The 16,600-nt window shown below is 38.0% G+C and overlaps 2 protein-coding genes across 2 annotated transcripts; both read left to right on the top strand.

The window, feature by feature from the left end:
- The first annotated feature begins 1,526 nt into the window (after positions 1-1,526).
- LOC115965246 (serine/threonine-protein phosphatase 7 long form homolog) lies at positions 1,527-7,494 on the top strand. The gene is made up of 7 exons (XM_031084418.1): positions 1,527-1,600; positions 1,980-2,091; positions 2,196-2,959; positions 5,491-5,581; positions 5,695-6,087; positions 6,300-6,926; positions 7,423-7,494. The coding sequence occupies exons 1-7, from the start codon at positions 1,527-1,529 to the stop codon at positions 7,492-7,494; spliced, it is 2,133 nt and encodes a 710-aa protein (XP_030940278.1).
- Positions 7,495-8,029: 535 nt separating this feature from the next.
- Positions 8,030-12,423, top strand: LOC115965877 (aminoacyl tRNA synthase complex-interacting multifunctional protein 1). The gene is made up of 3 exons (XM_031085172.1): positions 8,030-8,651; positions 9,280-9,486; positions 11,914-12,423. The coding sequence occupies exons 1-3, from the start codon at positions 8,115-8,117 to the stop codon at positions 12,055-12,057; spliced, it is 888 nt and encodes a 295-aa protein (XP_030941032.1). The 5' UTR covers positions 8,030-8,114; the 3' UTR covers positions 12,058-12,423.
- Positions 12,424-16,600: the final 4,177 nt, after the last annotated feature.

The raw sequence follows: 16,600 nt of genomic DNA, 5'->3' as shown, positions 1-16,600 counted from the left end.
ATTTTTTTTCCATTTCTTTCAATCCTTGATTGAGATTTGTATTTCTTTCATCTCACCTATACATAGACCCTTGTGAGTAGTGAGTGAGGTTATTGGAAATTTAGGAAGCTACATTCAAAATCCAATCTATCTTGTGGAGTTTACATTGGCGCTTTAATTGGAGGGTCTTCGGTAAGCTAGAAGGAGAAAGGGCTTGGAGAAGCAGGTTACTAGCTAAAGCTTGGAGGGCTTAATACACCTAGGCTTCTGGGCTTGGAGGGTTTATAGTGTTCTATTGTATTGCAACTATCTTGTCTAGTTGAGATTTTTGACGGTGTGGTTCGGCGAGAGGTTTTTCCGCCCGAGTTTCGAGTTATCCTCTTCCTAAACACTTTAGTATTTAGTTGTGGTTTGCATGCTTTTACCCTTTTTCCATATTGCTTTATATTTTGATATGCTTTGTGTAGATTAATTCTTGCTTTATGGAAATTGGTTAATCACTTATACTGGGACTAATTTGTTAGTTTAGTTTAAAAGTGATTTAGCTGTAATGATATATTGGTAGAGATAAATAGATGAAATAATTTTAGAAATAATTTAATTTTTAGAGAGAACAAAGTATTTTTTAACAAATTTTCTCTGTGACTAGTTTATTTAAAGGTGTGCCATTTTATTTTTATATGACATAAATATGGTATTAAAACTTTGTATATTTTTAATGACAAAAATAATTGCACTTAGGAGATGTTCAACATATAATAAATTTCAAAATTTTGTTTTATTTGTTCATTTTGACACCACCAATCAGATGGTAGTGTAAGATAAATCTATTTTGATTTGATCTGATTTTGATATTAGAGAATAGAAGTTACTTCACATTATAAAATTTCTAAATAGCACATGATTATTATTATTATTATTTTAGAAGGAAAATAGCACATGATTATAAATCTAAAATGTGAAGAACAAAACTAAAACTAAATACTTTGCCCAATTCCCTCAAAGAAATAAAATAAATAAATAAAAACTTTGCCCAAAAATAAAGAGCATGACGAAAACTAGAAAAAAAAAAACTTGAAGTTATTAGCTAAATTCAATCAATTTCTCTTTTGTCGTTTTCCATCATTTTTTCAATAATTTAATGAATTGCAATTAACTCAATTAATAAAGTTTTTTGTTCTAATAAGAGAGCTAAATTTGAATTTCACTTACACAAAAAAATCAAATCAATTAGAATGTTCATCACTTAAATCACAATAATTTTAATTTAAATTAAAAAAATTTGAGAACAATGATAATAATAATGGTAATGCTTATTGTAAAATGGGAGTTTGTGTTGTGACTTGTGACTTGTGGTGAAGGCAGGAAACGGGCGAAAATGGGTAATTACCCATAAAAACGTAACTATTCAGTTAGTTGGCCCGGTTTTGAAAGAAATTGGGAAACTAGCAACTCGAGTCTCAGAGGCTCGATTTTGGGCCCGTAAATCGAGCCTCTGAGGCTCGGTTTAGGTTGTTCCATGTGGCAAAAATCCACGTGGCGTCTACATGGAACTCGAGTCTCAGAAACTCGAGTTCCACGTAGATGCCACGTGTTATCAAGTCTCTGAGAGTGGGTTTACGTAAAGTAAAACCGAGTCTCAGAGACTCGAGTTTCAAATAATACATTTTCAAAAATAACGCCTCTCACCTCACACAAATCACTCTCCACTGTCACTCACCCTCACCCTCACCCTCTCTCTCACACAGAGCAAACGCTTAAGGTGACGCTCTCACTCACTGTCTCACCCTCTCACACACTGATCCGTCACTGACTTTCTCCACTCACGCTCTCACTCACCGGCTTCTCATTGGTTCATATTGGCCTCTTTTGGTTTAGTCTTTCATCTTTTACTGAATTCTCATTGTACAAAGTGGCTTTAGTTGCTCTAACTCATACCTATATATTTAAGCATATTGTGTGTTCAATTTTGAAATTAACTGCTTATCATTCTTCTTCAGTATGGCTGCTGCAAATGCTGGACGCATTGACTATACACAGCCTGGACCCATTGACGACTCAGTGTTGACACAGCAGGCGACGCATCGGTCTGAAGCTATTTGGAATGGGCGGGTAAAACACTCAACTAAAACAGTAACTTGTGCACATGCATTTAATCCATACAATGTACACATATTTGCATATACTATATTAATCCATGATTTTGTTATGTGCAGGATCCAGGGTCCATTACCTGCCGTAGTCGTAGTTCAGAGTTCTCCAAGCAACCTCCAATGGTGGACAACCGAGTGAGGAACATCATCACCACAGTTGGTTTGGAGGGACTCCTGTGGGTCCCGGGTAGAGAGATTGACAATGGCCTGATAACGGCCTTAGTGGAGCGATGGCGGCCCGAGACTCACACCTTTCACATGCCACATGGTGAGGTGACCATCACATTGCAGGATGTGGAGGTTCTTCTCGGGCTTCCTGTTGATGGTGACGCTATAACAGGGAGCACACAAAAAACTTGGGTGAATGTGTGCCGGGACTTCCTTGGTTTTCAACCTGTAACTCAAAATAACCATAAGCAACTTGATGGGCAGAGGATTCTCATCAACCGCCTTTTGGAGGAAGTTGCTAACCCATTGCCGCCTGATGCTGAAGAGGATCAGCTGCATAAGTACGCACGATGCTACATCCTAGCGCTATTGGGGGACACAATATTCATGGACAAATCCGGCGATAGGGTGCATCTAATGTGGGTGCAGCAGTTGGAAGACCTTCACAATCCACGGAGGTACAGTTGGGGAAGTGCTTGCCTTGCATGGTTGTATCGAGAGCTATGCAGGGCAAGCGAGGACACCAGTCAGATTGGTGGGTGCTTGCTGTTGCTCCAGTACTGGGCATGGGCCAGGTTCCCCTATTTGTGCCCGACAGTTGAGCGAGGCCCGCCAGTGGGTGCTTACGGTCCTCCAGTACGTGGTCCACTATCCCTGAAGTAAGTCTCTACCTCATACTGCTATAACATACTGTCTTCACCAAAGCACGAGTCTTATATTATGTTTTGAGTTCTTTTTCTATTTGGTTCTAACTTCTTCTTGAGGAATTTTATTTGCTATTTGAAGTCGTAGTCTCTTTAGGTTTTTTATAAAGGCTTTATTGTAATCAGTAACACTCATAGAGAGAGTCTCTTTAGGTTATTTATAAAGAATGTAAAAGACACTACATATAATGAGTAAGAGGTGAATCAGCATAAATGCTTTAATTTTATTATATATGTATAATTATTATATGAATTATAGTATTATATAAATTTTCAAAATGTCTGCACATTATGATGCACAATACCAAAAAAAGAATATAATAATAATAATTGATTCCCAATATGATTCTATATTTGACAACTACAATGCATTACACACACACACACACAAATGCATCTATATTTGGAAATTTGTTTTACCATCTTTATTTGCATATTTCCACTAGGATTGAGCCTGTCAACAATGCAGCCACAATCCCACCAATGATTTGTCTATTCAAGATGAAAGCCATTTCAAACAATATAAATCTAAATATTCCTTTTCAGTTTGGAACTTGGGGATTGTGCCTATAAGAAGCAAGAGAAGATATCGAAAAAACGTAATGATTAAAAGAAGTAGAGAAAACTCAGTTGGAAGGCCAATCAAAAAGGAATATAATATGTTACTTATATAGTTGGATGTTTTCATGTAAAGAGAGTTAGCATTATGACTCAGAATATAAAGTTCAACAGAAACCCCTAGAACAAAGAAATATATAATTGAGAATATATGTGGCCCATCCTGATTCATTAGGACTGTATTTAAGAAAGATCAAAATAAAACACTAGTGTGAAAGCTATTAGCAATATGAGCTTTTCAGTCAAGTTGTGTGGAACAATTTAATGGATGGGAATGTAAAACATTCAATGCCCTTCACGTTCAGCACCAAACCTTATCTCTTTGTTAAAGTTTCAAAGTGAATTATATTGAAGTAAGAAGCAAATTTAAACAGCTATGTATTCCAGCTCACACCATGCTATTGGGGCTTTGGAGTATACAGTAAACATTTATAAATGTTCACAGCTGCCAATTAAGCTAGAAGATGGTTTGGGTTTCAAACCAATGTGATGACGTACCTTGGAAATTAACTGCAATTGTTAGGTTCTCTTAAAATGGTTACTCTGACTAGGAAAAAAAGAAAAAAAAGAAAACTACGAAGCACACACATTGACATAGATATCATTTTTGTTTGCGTGCCTCACAAGGAAGAAGACACTATTACTGGATAGCGAACCAACCAGAATTTATGGCTTTTACAACACATGCTTATGGGTTTGGTAAGTTGGTTCATAATTTGTTGCCTCTAAATTAGGGACGGACCCAAGTGAGGGCCTAAGGGAGCCTGGGCCCCCTTGGGCCCCAAAAAACAAAAACAAAAAAAAAATTAATTAGTAGCTTAAATTTTTTTTTTTAAAAAAAAAAAAAAAGCTTGCCCCACCTTAGTTTTTAGCTTAGGCCCCCCTCGTGAATTCCTAGCCCAGCCAGCCCCCCTTATGAAGTACATTTACAGCCCATATATTTACACATATGTTGAAAAATTAAGCCCATGACCCATGTAAATCAAGAAGAAGAAGAAGAAAACTCAGAAAAACCTAACAGAGAAAGTGAAAGTCTGAAAGATGAAGGAAAAAAGAAAAAAAGAAAAAAGTAAGGAAATTTAGGAGAGGCGAGACAAAGTCACAGAGAGATAGAGAGGCTGAGGCGAGGCAGTTGCTATTGCTACTTCATCTTCTTTTTCTTCTTTCTTCTTTTTCTTCTTCTTCTTCTTTCTCTTCGTTCGCTAGTCCTTCTTCAATTCTATTTTGAATTTTCATTGCCTTGTTTTGTGTTTTCTTTCTTGTTTTGTGAACCTAGCATGTGACTAGTTGTTGGAAATGACAAAGAGACTTGAAAAAAAAAGTTTTAGGCTTTGTTTATGTGGGTCCACACGTAATATATAAGTAATAAAACTAGTACTGCAATATTTAACTTGAGCTTTTATATTTCTGTTTTTTAATAGTAATTTTTTTAGAATATTTTAATAGAAAAATTGTTTTAATAGTTTTTTTTTTTTTTTTTTGAGAATCAATAGTATTATTATAATTATTGGGTAGAGTTTTAGACTTGAAATTGATATATTAGTTGAAATATGGACTTATAGTTTTAAGACTCAATAAATTATATGGATGTTGACTCATAATATATAAAGAAATATAAGCATATAAAATTATAAATAAATAAAAAGTATAAAAAAGCTAACTTTGAATTAATTACTATTGCAATTCACATGACCTCACCCTCCACCTTACTTTCAATTTCCTTTTATTTCTTCATTTCTTCATCTTAAGTGATTACATTATTTCTTCAAATTTCAATTTCCTTTTATTTCCTTTTATTTCATATATGTGATTACATTATAGTTTTAACATTATCTCAGTACTTATTGATCCATTCTTCTTGATTGTAGGTGGTTGTGGGTCCCAAACAAGAAAAATAGGCCCGCCCACATCTTCAGGGACAGGTATCGCGAGCAACTAGCTTCCATGTTGCCAGACCAGGTATGAAAATGCCTTATTTTACGCTTTTACGAACGTCCATATAGGTTTCGTGAACTTTGAAATATAAACATTGTTCCCTAATGTGTTGTGTACTTCTTTTTTGGCTATTGTAGGTGGTGTGGCAGCCATATGAAGCTCATTTTGACGACCTCCCGCCCTGGTGTGTTGCAGGGAGGGCCGTATGGACGGCAACGGTGCCGCTTGTATGTTTCCACCTAGTAGAGAAACATACACCGGATCGTGTTGTTCGTCAATTCGGGATGATCCAAGAAATTCCCCGCGCTGTTAACACTGACAGAGTGCTTCATGGCATTGATTTGAGGGGGAAGATCGGTGTTAATTGGATGCAGAAGCATGCTGCGCATATCCTTGAGTGGGGTAATCGCTTTGATCGGCGTTGTGAAGCTGTGCTTGGTGATATGCCTCCAGAGCACGAGTACTATGACTGGTTCAAAAGGGTGACTCGGAGGTTCATCGATAGGCCTGGTGCTGTAGTGACTCTGCTGGTAACTTCTCAATCTCTTCTACATGTTACCGTGTTTCTTACCATGAAACCACTGTTTAGAGAGCATGATGTTTGTTACTACATTTTTTGCTTACCACTTCATCTCCCTTTAATTTGCAATTATTAGTAGCAGAACCAATATTTATTTTATTATCAATTGGCATTGTTGATTTCGTATTGCAGGTCTAATATGTGTGGTTTTTCCATGTGCAGATTGAAGGATACGTCCGTTTATTGAGGCATCATCCAGTGGGCACGGAGGACCACAACGACATTACTGAGGTGCTGACGGCAGTACAGGCGATGACACGTGTCCAACCTCCTATCCCTGAGGCCCCGATTAAGGAGGCAGCGGGGCCTACCGGCCCAAGCACGAGCACAGCTCCGGCCGGATGTCAATCCCGTCTGCCTGTTGCTACCCCTCAGCTTCTCCCTACCCCCGATCCCTCTGCATCCACCCCACATGCATCCGCCAGCCCCACCATCCCTTCATCCACCCCACATCCATCCCCTACCGTCACCATCCCTTCACCCAACCCACATTCAGCTCCTACTGCCACCATCCCTTCACCTAGCCCACATCCAGCCCCTACGCCCACCATCCCTTCACCTAACCCACATCCAGCCCCTACGCCCACCATCCCTTCACCCGCCCACCATCCGTCTCCTTGCCCCACCATCCTTCCACCCACCCCACTTCCTTGTTCTGGGTCTGACGTCCGTCCACCCACCCCACAGTCATTTCTTCAGCTGTCACCGATTCCATCCTTTGACCTGGGTACCCCACCTGACATGCAGCAGGAGCCACCCTCCCATAGTTCGTTTAGTACCCATATATACGTATTTTTTATAAGGAAACAAATATACATATTTTAATACAAACAAATATCTTATCAGGAAACAAATATATTTGCCTAATACAAACAAATATTTTATTAGGAAATGGCATATACACTAAAACAATGCAAGCAACACTTTTTAAAGCAGCTATATACACTAAACAACTAATTAGAGAGTGAGGAGACCCTTACTTGACATAATGATGTGCAAATGTACTGCTGAGATTGTATGAGAGTGAGAGGAGCAATGTTTTGCTGCTAAATATGTATGAGAGTTTGAGTCTCTGTGAGAGTTCTTAAGAGAGGTTCTATGATTGAAGTTGCTGAAGGTGAGAGTTGTTGAGGCAAGTTGTTCTTCATGTGAGAGAGTTGTGTTTAGTCAAAATATTCTCTGCATCTGAGAGTAGTGTGAGAGTTTTTTAGGTTCAACATAGTCTGAGAGAAGTTTTTGGTGCTTGTGCTAGTTTAACATATTTTTTGAATATGTCTCAAAACAGACAAATTATATTCACATGTCCTTCAGCAACGTACTCATCTTACCTGCTGGAGGAAGCAACAAAGACTGTTGACTAGCAAAAGCACCAAAATAGACTAATAGACTAGCACAAGCAACAGACAAAACATGTCCTTCAACACAAGCTTTAATAGACTAGCACAGAGCACGTATTCCTAGCACAGAGGACAGCAAAGACACTTGATAAGACCAGACAGGAGGGGAAATAATGGTTTGAAACTCGAGTCTCTAAGACTCGGTTTCAAAATTAAAACCGAGTCTCAAAGACTCGAGTTCAACGCGCGCGTCTTTTTGGTTAAAACTCGAGTCTTTGAGACTCGGTTTAACTTTTTACGTAAACCGAGTTTCAAAGACTCGAGTTTAGGTGGCACCTACGTGGAACTCGAGACTTAAAAACTCGAGTTCCACGTACACTCCTGCCACATCAACGCCATGTCAAAGCACGTAAACCGAGCCTCAGAGGCTCGATTTAGGGGCCCAAAATCGAGCCTCTGAGGCTCGAGTTGCTAGTTTGCCAATATGTTTCCAAACTGACCCTACTAACTAAATAGTTCGGGTTTTATGGGTAATTACCCATTTTCGCCCAGGAAACGAAATGATGTGAGGATAATAATATATAGATATAGATATAGATATAGATATCCATATTACATTGATTCGTGAGTGTATTGAAGGATGGTGGTAGCGATGGCAGTGCCAACGAATACAATAACAGCAGCTTCCTATTGTGCAATTGCAAAGGTTTTGAGAGGCAGAGGCAGAGCGTTGCTGCTTTCGTCCTTATCACCATCACCATCATCATCAGTCTCAGTAACAATATGCAATAACAATAACCAAAATAATAATAATAATGGTCGTCTTCCATCGCCACTCACCCTCTCCTCCTTTTCAAGAAGCACACAGTCACAGTGGGTACCATCATTATCATTATCATTTTGCACGGCGGCGGCCGATACTGATGCGGCGACGGTTGGTAGTAATACTAATAAAAATGAAGAAGAAGAAGAAGAAGAAGAGAAGAAGAAAAAGGATCCGGAACTAATAATAAAAGAAGCGGCGGAGATGCTGGACATAAGGGTTGGGCGTGTTGTTAAGGCGTGGAGGCATGAGGAGGCTGACTCTCTTTACGTCGAAGAGGTCGATGTTGGAGAAGCTGAACCCAGAACTATCTGTAGCGGCCTAGTCAATTTTGTTCCCCTTCACCTCCTTCAGGTCAGCTCTATCTCAATTTCCAATTTCTTTCTTTCATATGAACCCACGTAATTTAATTTGTATATATCTCCATCTAAATCTAAATCTCAATCTCTTGTCTTCTATTTATTTATTATGTCATGATGATAAACTTTACTGAGAGACAAGAAGATTGAGCTTCATGCCTCCCAAATGCAACCTCTATTCCATGTAACATGTAGTAATACTAATAGCTAAACTAAACACTCCCAGAAATGTTTGAAAAAGACATACAGGGAATAATAGATTTCAAGAGATCAAATATACATACATAGTTTGATCAGATCTTAGCATTTCCATGATTTAACACAGCGAAAGAAAGAAAGAAAGAAACAGTTATATCTATTCAGACAATGAGATCTGACTAAATCTGATTTTTTCCCATCAATCTTTGGGTGAAAAATGTAGGAAGCAAATGAAATCATTTCCAAAGGAGAACACAAAAAGTAAAGTCATTTTCTTTACCTGCTTATTAATTTGGAAATTTCATAATGTTGATATTTACTTCAAAAAAATAAAATGGACTTTCACTCTTTGTCAGTGTCCAAATTAATTGTTTCAGAATACACTGTGAAACTGCATCAAATGTTTGATATACATGTACATGCAGGATAAAAAAGTAGTTGTTCTTGCTAATTTGAAGCCAAGGAACATGCGTGGTGTCAAGTCATGTGGGATGCTTATGGCTGCTTCTGATGCATCCCATGAGAATGTTGAGCTTCTAGTGCCTCCAGAGGATTCACTACCTGGTGAAAGAATTTGGTTTGGTTCAGAAGACGTAAAAGAAAATCAACCTGCTGCTGCCACACCCAACCAGGTACCCACTTCTTTCCTTTGAAGCATTCAAGCATGTAATGTCCAATCAACACAGGAAAAGAAACAAGTGAATCAACTGTATCTCAAACGATACCCTCTCCCTCTATAAGAATTGCTGGACTGTAAAGTCATGGTCCAAGATTTGCTGAGTTCATGTGTGACTTACCATTAAAAAAAATTTCCCTGAGATTTTTTGGTTTGCATGTCAATCAGTGTTTGCGCAATCATTGCACAAATATCTTGGTCAATAACACATAATTTGTATTATTTTATTTGTGTGGAATCTATGTTTACTGTATAAAATAGTTAAGAGGTATACTTATCAAAAAAAAGGTTAAGAGGTTTGAGGATAGTACTTATATCTGCATAATAGGCACATGTTAACATGCTAATAGCTGCATTAATGTCAAATTATTTGAGATCATTATGTAAAATATTAAACCAGTTTTTGATGATAATGACCATATTCCTGTCTTAGATATAGCTTATTAGACTAGTGGCCTGTCAAACCAGATATCCGGTGCGTTATTGTCCTGTATTTTTTTTTTTTTTTTGCGAATCAATTTTCTGTTTACTCCTTCTATCTCCTTTTTTTGCAACGTTCGAAATGACACAATTATTAATGAAAAGTTAAAGGTATGGTGATCTTCCTAGAATGTCCTTTATAATAGAGGTGGCACTAATTTTTATGAGAATCTCATTTAGTTTTTGGCAAAAAGTGACTGTAGTGTAGAAAATAGAACATCTACTAGTGGAAAGTTTCAATTATTTGGAGATAGCCCAAAGAGGGAGTAATTATTGAAAGAGGGACGGAGTAATTGTTGATTCATCACTTTGAAATTTGATTACAAACAGAAGCCTTTCTACTGTTTCTAGACATTTGTTGTGGATTCTTGTTCATGTTTAATGATGTACTTGCATTTCTTTCTCCTCCTCTTTCCCTGCTGTGAGTAATAGTAATGTGACTTATCCTGATAACTAGTACTTCGGTCTATAGCTATATAGACTGAAGTGCTATAGCTTTTAAACTCCAAGGGTCTTGCTCCACCAAATATAGTAAAATTCAAAAACATGTTTTGACTCTTTGATAGTTTTGTTACATCAAATTGAAACAAGGAAAAGCATAAATTGCTTGTTCATTTTATTGAATTCCCTTTTCTGACTTAGTTGAAGTTTATAGTCCCCAGCTCTCTGTGATTGTTACAACCAGTGTCTCTTCCAATTTCTTAGTCCTTATAACCTGGTCCTTTCTCTTGTTACAATGTTGCAACCAACACCTCTAGAGTCAATATGTTGTGTTCATTCAGCTTACTGAGAATCCCCTTAGACAAGAGGAATTTTCTTGCCTATATGATTATCAAGCTAATTTGTGAGAGACTATGATTTAGGCTGGAAGTGCTTTGAAAAACATGTAGTAGACATTGTTCATGAGTTATAATCCCCTGCTATATGTGATATTTTTTGTTCAGTGCTCCCTTGTTTAATTTGCACTGACAATGTGTATGCTATGTGCTAAAGTTTTTTATCAGACATGGCTTCCAAATCTATTTAGAGCTTCCTTTGTTGCTAGGTAGCCTTTTCAAGCATTCTTTATTTTGAAGAGGTTGGGAGTAGGATGGGTTGTATCATCAAGATAAATGGATCCTTGGCTTGTAAGAAAAGTGATGCAATCTTAGGATACCAAATCCTTGTGGAGATATGTGTTAGGTGGGAATCAGTTTTTTTGATTGGTGGGTAGGAATCAGTTACTATGAACAGCCCACATAGTCCTTTTCCATCCAATAAAAAAGGGACAGAAGTCTAACAGTATGGTCAATTGCATTATTTAGATAACACAAGGTTTTAAAAAGTCAATTTTGTAGTACAAGAGGGGTGTGTTTGATAATGACCCATACCTTTTATAGATTCTTAGAATACATGCTAAACTCATTTGTATCTGTCTTTGTTTTTACACGAGGGTGTGAGAGAGTCCCACATTAAGCTTTTACAATAATTAGTAGTTTATCACTTGTTTATAAGGTCTATACTCTATACTTCATTTCTCCATGTACGTTCTGTTAGAGAGGTTTATGCTTCATTTCTCTATATACATTCTGTTAGAAGAGTAATGGAGAGATAATATAGAGAAAATTATGCTGTAGACTTGTGCCGTATGAGTAATACTCTTCTAGAAGAAGTATGTGGAATATTCAAGTGGTGGGGTATCCCTTGTGAGGTGTCCCTACCAGCTGTGACCACTGCAACATTCCCATATTATGGTAATCACATCTCCCATTAATAAATAATGAATGGTCTGATGGCGGGTATCTAAGAATTTCTAGCACCTCCTTTTCTGAGCAATATCATGATCATCATTTATACCTTTCTTTAACACATTCAAAGAGATTAATTTTCTGCATTTTATTGTTTTTTGTATGACAATCTGTAGATTCAAAAGAAAAAGATTTGGGAATTAGTGCAGCCTCATCTTAAGACGGATGCTTCTTGTACTGCTATGCTTGGGTTGCATGTAATGCGGACATCTGCAGGTGCGGTCGTGTCCACATCTTTAAAGAATGCAAATATCTCATGATCAGATGGCAATTTCACACTTCTTAGTCTTGCATGGCTTCTTAATACCTAAATCTCCTGATTGCCATATGATATATTTCTGGCTGTTTTGTGACATTATCATTTCTAGTTTATAAAAATACATTGCTAGAATCTTGAGGATTAAGTTTCTGTCAGCTGTCAGTGGCCTTTAGGCCAGTTGCCATCCAGATCCCAAATGTTGGTCTTGTACTTGGGTTCATTCCCCCACACTTGACATGCGGTTGTGATTGGCTGCTGTAATTTTAGATGATTGTTGGGTACATTCTTTCCATTCTCAGTTAACAAAATTTTTGCTTGCTTAAGAATATAAAGTCTTTTAAGTGTAAGGGCATCTTTATTATCTAAAGTTCTAAGGGCCTTTTTTATTATTATTATTTTTTTTCACTATCAAGATTTTTTGAAGTTTTTTGTTGTGTGCGCTCTTTTCATACCTCGGATAATGGCGTGATCATCCCACAGGAAATATTATATAGTATATACTCTGTATCTGGTGCTTATCAGTAACTGTGGTTGCATTTTTGGTTATACAATCTTAAATTTGTTGACACGCATTGTGTAATATGCAATGGAAATGATTCTTAGACAAAATAAATTTGATTTTGTTTGAAATGGATCCCTATTTCTAATATCTTTAATTCATTTACGTTTGAAATCTTTGTTTCTTATTTTTCGAAGGCAGTTCTAAAGAAACTGGAAGTACCTCCTTTCCTCCCTCTCGCACTCCTCTAAAACTGAAGGATTTCATTATATTTTATGTTGGCAACTGGTAACTGGTAACTACTACTTAAATCATTTGTTTGCCTTTGTTGGTGATTAAAAGTTAAAGCTGATAAGATAATCTATTATTCTAAATCGGTCAAATAAAGCTCAAAAGTATAAAAGTAGGCATTTTCCATTTTTTGTTTGAAATAGTAAAGTAAAAAGAGCTACATCTTTACTTATATTAATTACAGACTCACTCGATGCATGGAGAAATTTGACGATTTTTTTTTTTTTTTTTTTGTTAGGTGAAAAATAAAAAGAGTAGATGAAACTTAGTATTAGTCTCAATTTCTTCCTAAAATGATGTTATTATTTTCTAACAAAGTATAGCTAATACAATATATTAGTTTTTTTTTTTTTAAATTTTTTTATATAAGATAGAAATTCTACTCTAACTTAATCTAAGTGTAAATGTGTGTAAAGTTTCCTTTTGGAGACTTGAACCTTAGCTCTTGCCTTCCACACCCTACAAGCATTTATACTTGTGAAGTGATTAACTATCTATATTTATTATTTGAAAGTGTTTTAAATTTTGTAATTTTTTTAAGAAAACATAATACATTCTACATTTAATTATTATATAAGGTGAGATATTTGGTAAACAATATAATGTATAGTTTGAATTTGTTTTTAGTGCTTCTTACAAATAGTTCATCTTGCATAGTCTAAAGAGAAGAATTTGTTTTTAGTGCTTCTTACAAATAGTTCATCTTGCATGGTCTAAAGAGAAGCATATATATAAGTTGTAAGGACACGATTCGTAACGAACCTAACAGTGTTGGGTTCGCATGTGAAAAGGCCCAAACAATGTCATTTATAGAGCGTGGGTTTGAAAGGTTAGGCCTTGGTCACCAGATGGTGGGTTTTTCATGGTGTTCATACAAGGTTAAGTTCTCTTCACCCCTGGAGTCTTTCTCCTGGAGGTGGGCTGGGAGGCTTTGGTTTTTGACCATTTTTCCCAACCCCTTCTATAGATCACTTACTTCTCCTTTTATACCAGCCTGCGTCCATTATCCTTCGTCCACGTGTAGGTTTAAACTTTCCAAAACTGATACTTGTCCCATCAGTCCATACTCAAAGTCGTTGGGGGTGGTTGTAAAAGCTGAAGAGTACGGCTCTGTCAGGTGCAGAGTATTGAATGGCAGTAAGGGCAACTTTCCCTTGATATTTTAGATTTTCTTTCAAGCTTAACCCTATACCGTTTCTGCCCCTCTGTCCGATGGGACTTTGGGTTCTGCCGAGGACTGAACTCTCCTCGGCTGTATCCCAAGGCTATCCTGTGCTTTATATTATCGGGCTTGGGCCATAACCCTCCTCGGCTCGGACCTTTGGATTCCCCACAGGTAAATGGGCCTGGCCCATAAATTACTTGGGCCCCACAATAGCCCCTCAAAACCCTGCTGCCCGACCTCTGAGTCGGAAAGGTGGGTTTTGATAATACCGAGCCGTTATTATGGCTCATTCAATTTAGCCCTTCATTGATGCTGTCGGTTCTCCACCTGCCCAGAAAATATATCGGTTTACAAGGTGTTCCCCTTAATTTACTCACGACAGGCTCCTGCCGTTTGGATGTCCAAGACGCGCTTTTAATGACTTCCCTTTACGAGACTCATTTACATTCGACGGTTCGTCTGATGAGGTGGGGAAGTGGAACGGTCACATCTTTGTTTTCAGATTTTTTTGGAAACCTGAACGAATTTAATACCTTCCGTTTTGCCCTTCCTATAAGAAGGCAAGTAGGAGGCTCTCGCTTTCGTACAGAGACCCTTTTACCTTTCTGAGATTTGAAACCCTTAGCCTCCCTTAGCGTTTACTTAACCCAATAATTATACACCAAATCAGAATACGTCCACCATAACAAGTGATGAAGGAACCATACCCCTCCTCGAAGCATCATGTTCTAATAAAACTCGAAATGGCTCGGTCAGGGCAAGGATGGCGGAGACTTAAGACTTGTCTCGCCTTCCTTTCAGCCAAAATCCGAAGCAGGGACTCATCACGTCAAACTTTCGGCATGACTGAGTCGAGAACACCCATTATCAGTACCAACCACTCTCTTATGAGCATACATAGTATGGCCCCAGTGTGTTAGGAGTCAGGACCGAGGCAGGGACTAAGTGCCCCTGCTTCTTCCTCTCTTCGTTCACTGGCGCCTCCTTTTGCCTCCCTTTCTTAGTCTTCCCAGCACCAGATCCATTCTGGTACTTCCCCTTCTCCCTCTTTTGCTCATTTTTCTTTCTTTCCATTTCTTTCCTCTTCTTCTCCTCCTTCTTTTCATTCATCTCCTCCATCTTCTTCATTCATCTCCTCCATCTTCTTCATTCATCTCCTCCATCTTCTTCTGAGAAAGGTCCTCCTCTCAATATGGGCGCTACTGAGGCAGAATTAGGAAAGACTTCGGAGACAAGTTTAAAAAGAGATCTGACTGTTTACCCAATGTATTGCTTGCTTTTTTTTTTTTTTTTTTTTATGATTTTGGCAATCTATATTTTGTATAGGCTTGTTTAAGCCCCTCTTTGTACGTTGTAATACATCTTTACATTAATGAAAATTGTTATCATTTTGCTTTACATGTTTTATCTCCATATTTTCGAAATAATAACGCAATGCAAAGATATACACCCTTGTGAATTCTTTTTATTTTTAAACCGTGACCGACATCTAGGACCAAAGTCCCAGTTAAATAAAAAAAGTCTTGCTCTGCGTTTATAAAAACAATCCGGTTTAATAATACTGAATCAAACGAATGATACTTAGGGGTGAAACTCCCATTAGGCAGGAAAAGAAAGGGCATTATGATGAGCTTACCAAGTCGGCCCGGCACAATACCGCCGACCTTAGAATACACTACTTGGGGCCCTAATCTTTTATCAAAGAAAAAGGGCGTTATTATGAATTTGTAAGTGCTGTTCGGCGTAATAATATAGCATTTAGATCAATGACACATAGGGCCAAAAAATACTTGCTAAGAAAAAGATATCACCACAACTTTAATAGGATTGTTTGGCACAACAATGCCGACCTGAGAAAAAGGATACTTACTCCAAAACTAGCTGAGATGATAACTAATTGCTCGATGCGGTGTAGGAAGTAATTGTCCGAGGAAATATCATCCACAAAATGAACAACCCTCCTAGGCTACTGAGGGGTGGGGCGTTTCACCATCTTCTTAACTCCTACTGGCTTTAACCTTTTGCAGTACCATACGAAACTCAATCTTTTCCTCATCCAAGTAGTTGGTTTCCCCATAGGCTTGAGTCCGAGGACTATGCAATGCCTTGGTTCTATCCAAAACCCTGTTTTCCTCATCCAAGGCTTGAGTCCGAGGACTATGCAATGCCTTGGTTCTGTCCAAAACCTAGTTTTCCTCATCCAAGTAGTTGGTTTCCCCATAGGCTTGAGTCCGAGGACTATGCAATGCCTTGGTTCTGTCCAAAACCTAGTTTTCCTCATCCAGGTAGTTGGTTTCCCCATAGGCTTGAGTCCGAGGACTATGCAATGCCTTGGTTCTGTCCAAAACCTAGTTTTCTCATCCAGGTAGTTGGTTTCCCCATAGGCTTGAGTCCGAGGACTATGCAATGCCTTGGTTCTGTCCAAAACCTAGTTTTCTCATCCAGGTAGTTGGTTTCCCCATAGGCTTGAGTCCCATGCAAGGCATTGAGTCCGAGGACTATGCAATGCCTTGGTTCTGTCCAAAACCTAGTTTTCCTCATCCAGGTAGTTGGTTTCCCCATAGGCTTGAGTCCGAGGACCATGCAATG

The sequence above is a fragment of the Quercus lobata genome, chromosome 10 (genome assembly GCF_001633185.2).
Source record: "Quercus lobata isolate SW786 chromosome 10, ValleyOak3.0 Primary Assembly, whole genome shotgun sequence".
Lineage (NCBI taxonomy): Eukaryota > Viridiplantae > Streptophyta > Magnoliopsida > Fagales > Fagaceae > Quercus > Quercus lobata.
This window is presented reverse-complemented; position numbering and strand designations above follow the sequence as displayed.

Coding starts and splice junctions, on each gene's coding strand:
- LOC115965246 (XM_031084418.1), top strand. CDS start 1,527: ATGGAACTCGAGTCTCAGAAACTCGAGTTCCACGTAGATGCCACGTGT. Junction 2,092..2,195: donor AAGCTATTTGGAATGGGCGG/GTAAAACACTCA, acceptor TGTTATGTGCAG/GATCCAGGGTCCATTACCTG. Junction 6,088..6,299: donor GTGCTGTAGTGACTCTGCTG/GTAACTTCTCAA, acceptor TTCCATGTGCAG/ATTGAAGGATACGTCCGTTT.
- LOC115965877 (XM_031085172.1), top strand. CDS start 8,115: ATGGTGGTAGCGATGGCAGTGCCAACGAATACAATAACAGCAGCTTCC. Junction 8,652..9,279: donor TTCCCCTTCACCTCCTTCAG/GTCAGCTCTATC, acceptor ATGTACATGCAG/GATAAAAAAGTAGTTGTTCT. Junction 9,487..11,913: donor CTGCTGCCACACCCAACCAG/GTACCCACTTCT, acceptor GACAATCTGTAG/ATTCAAAAGAAAAAGATTTG.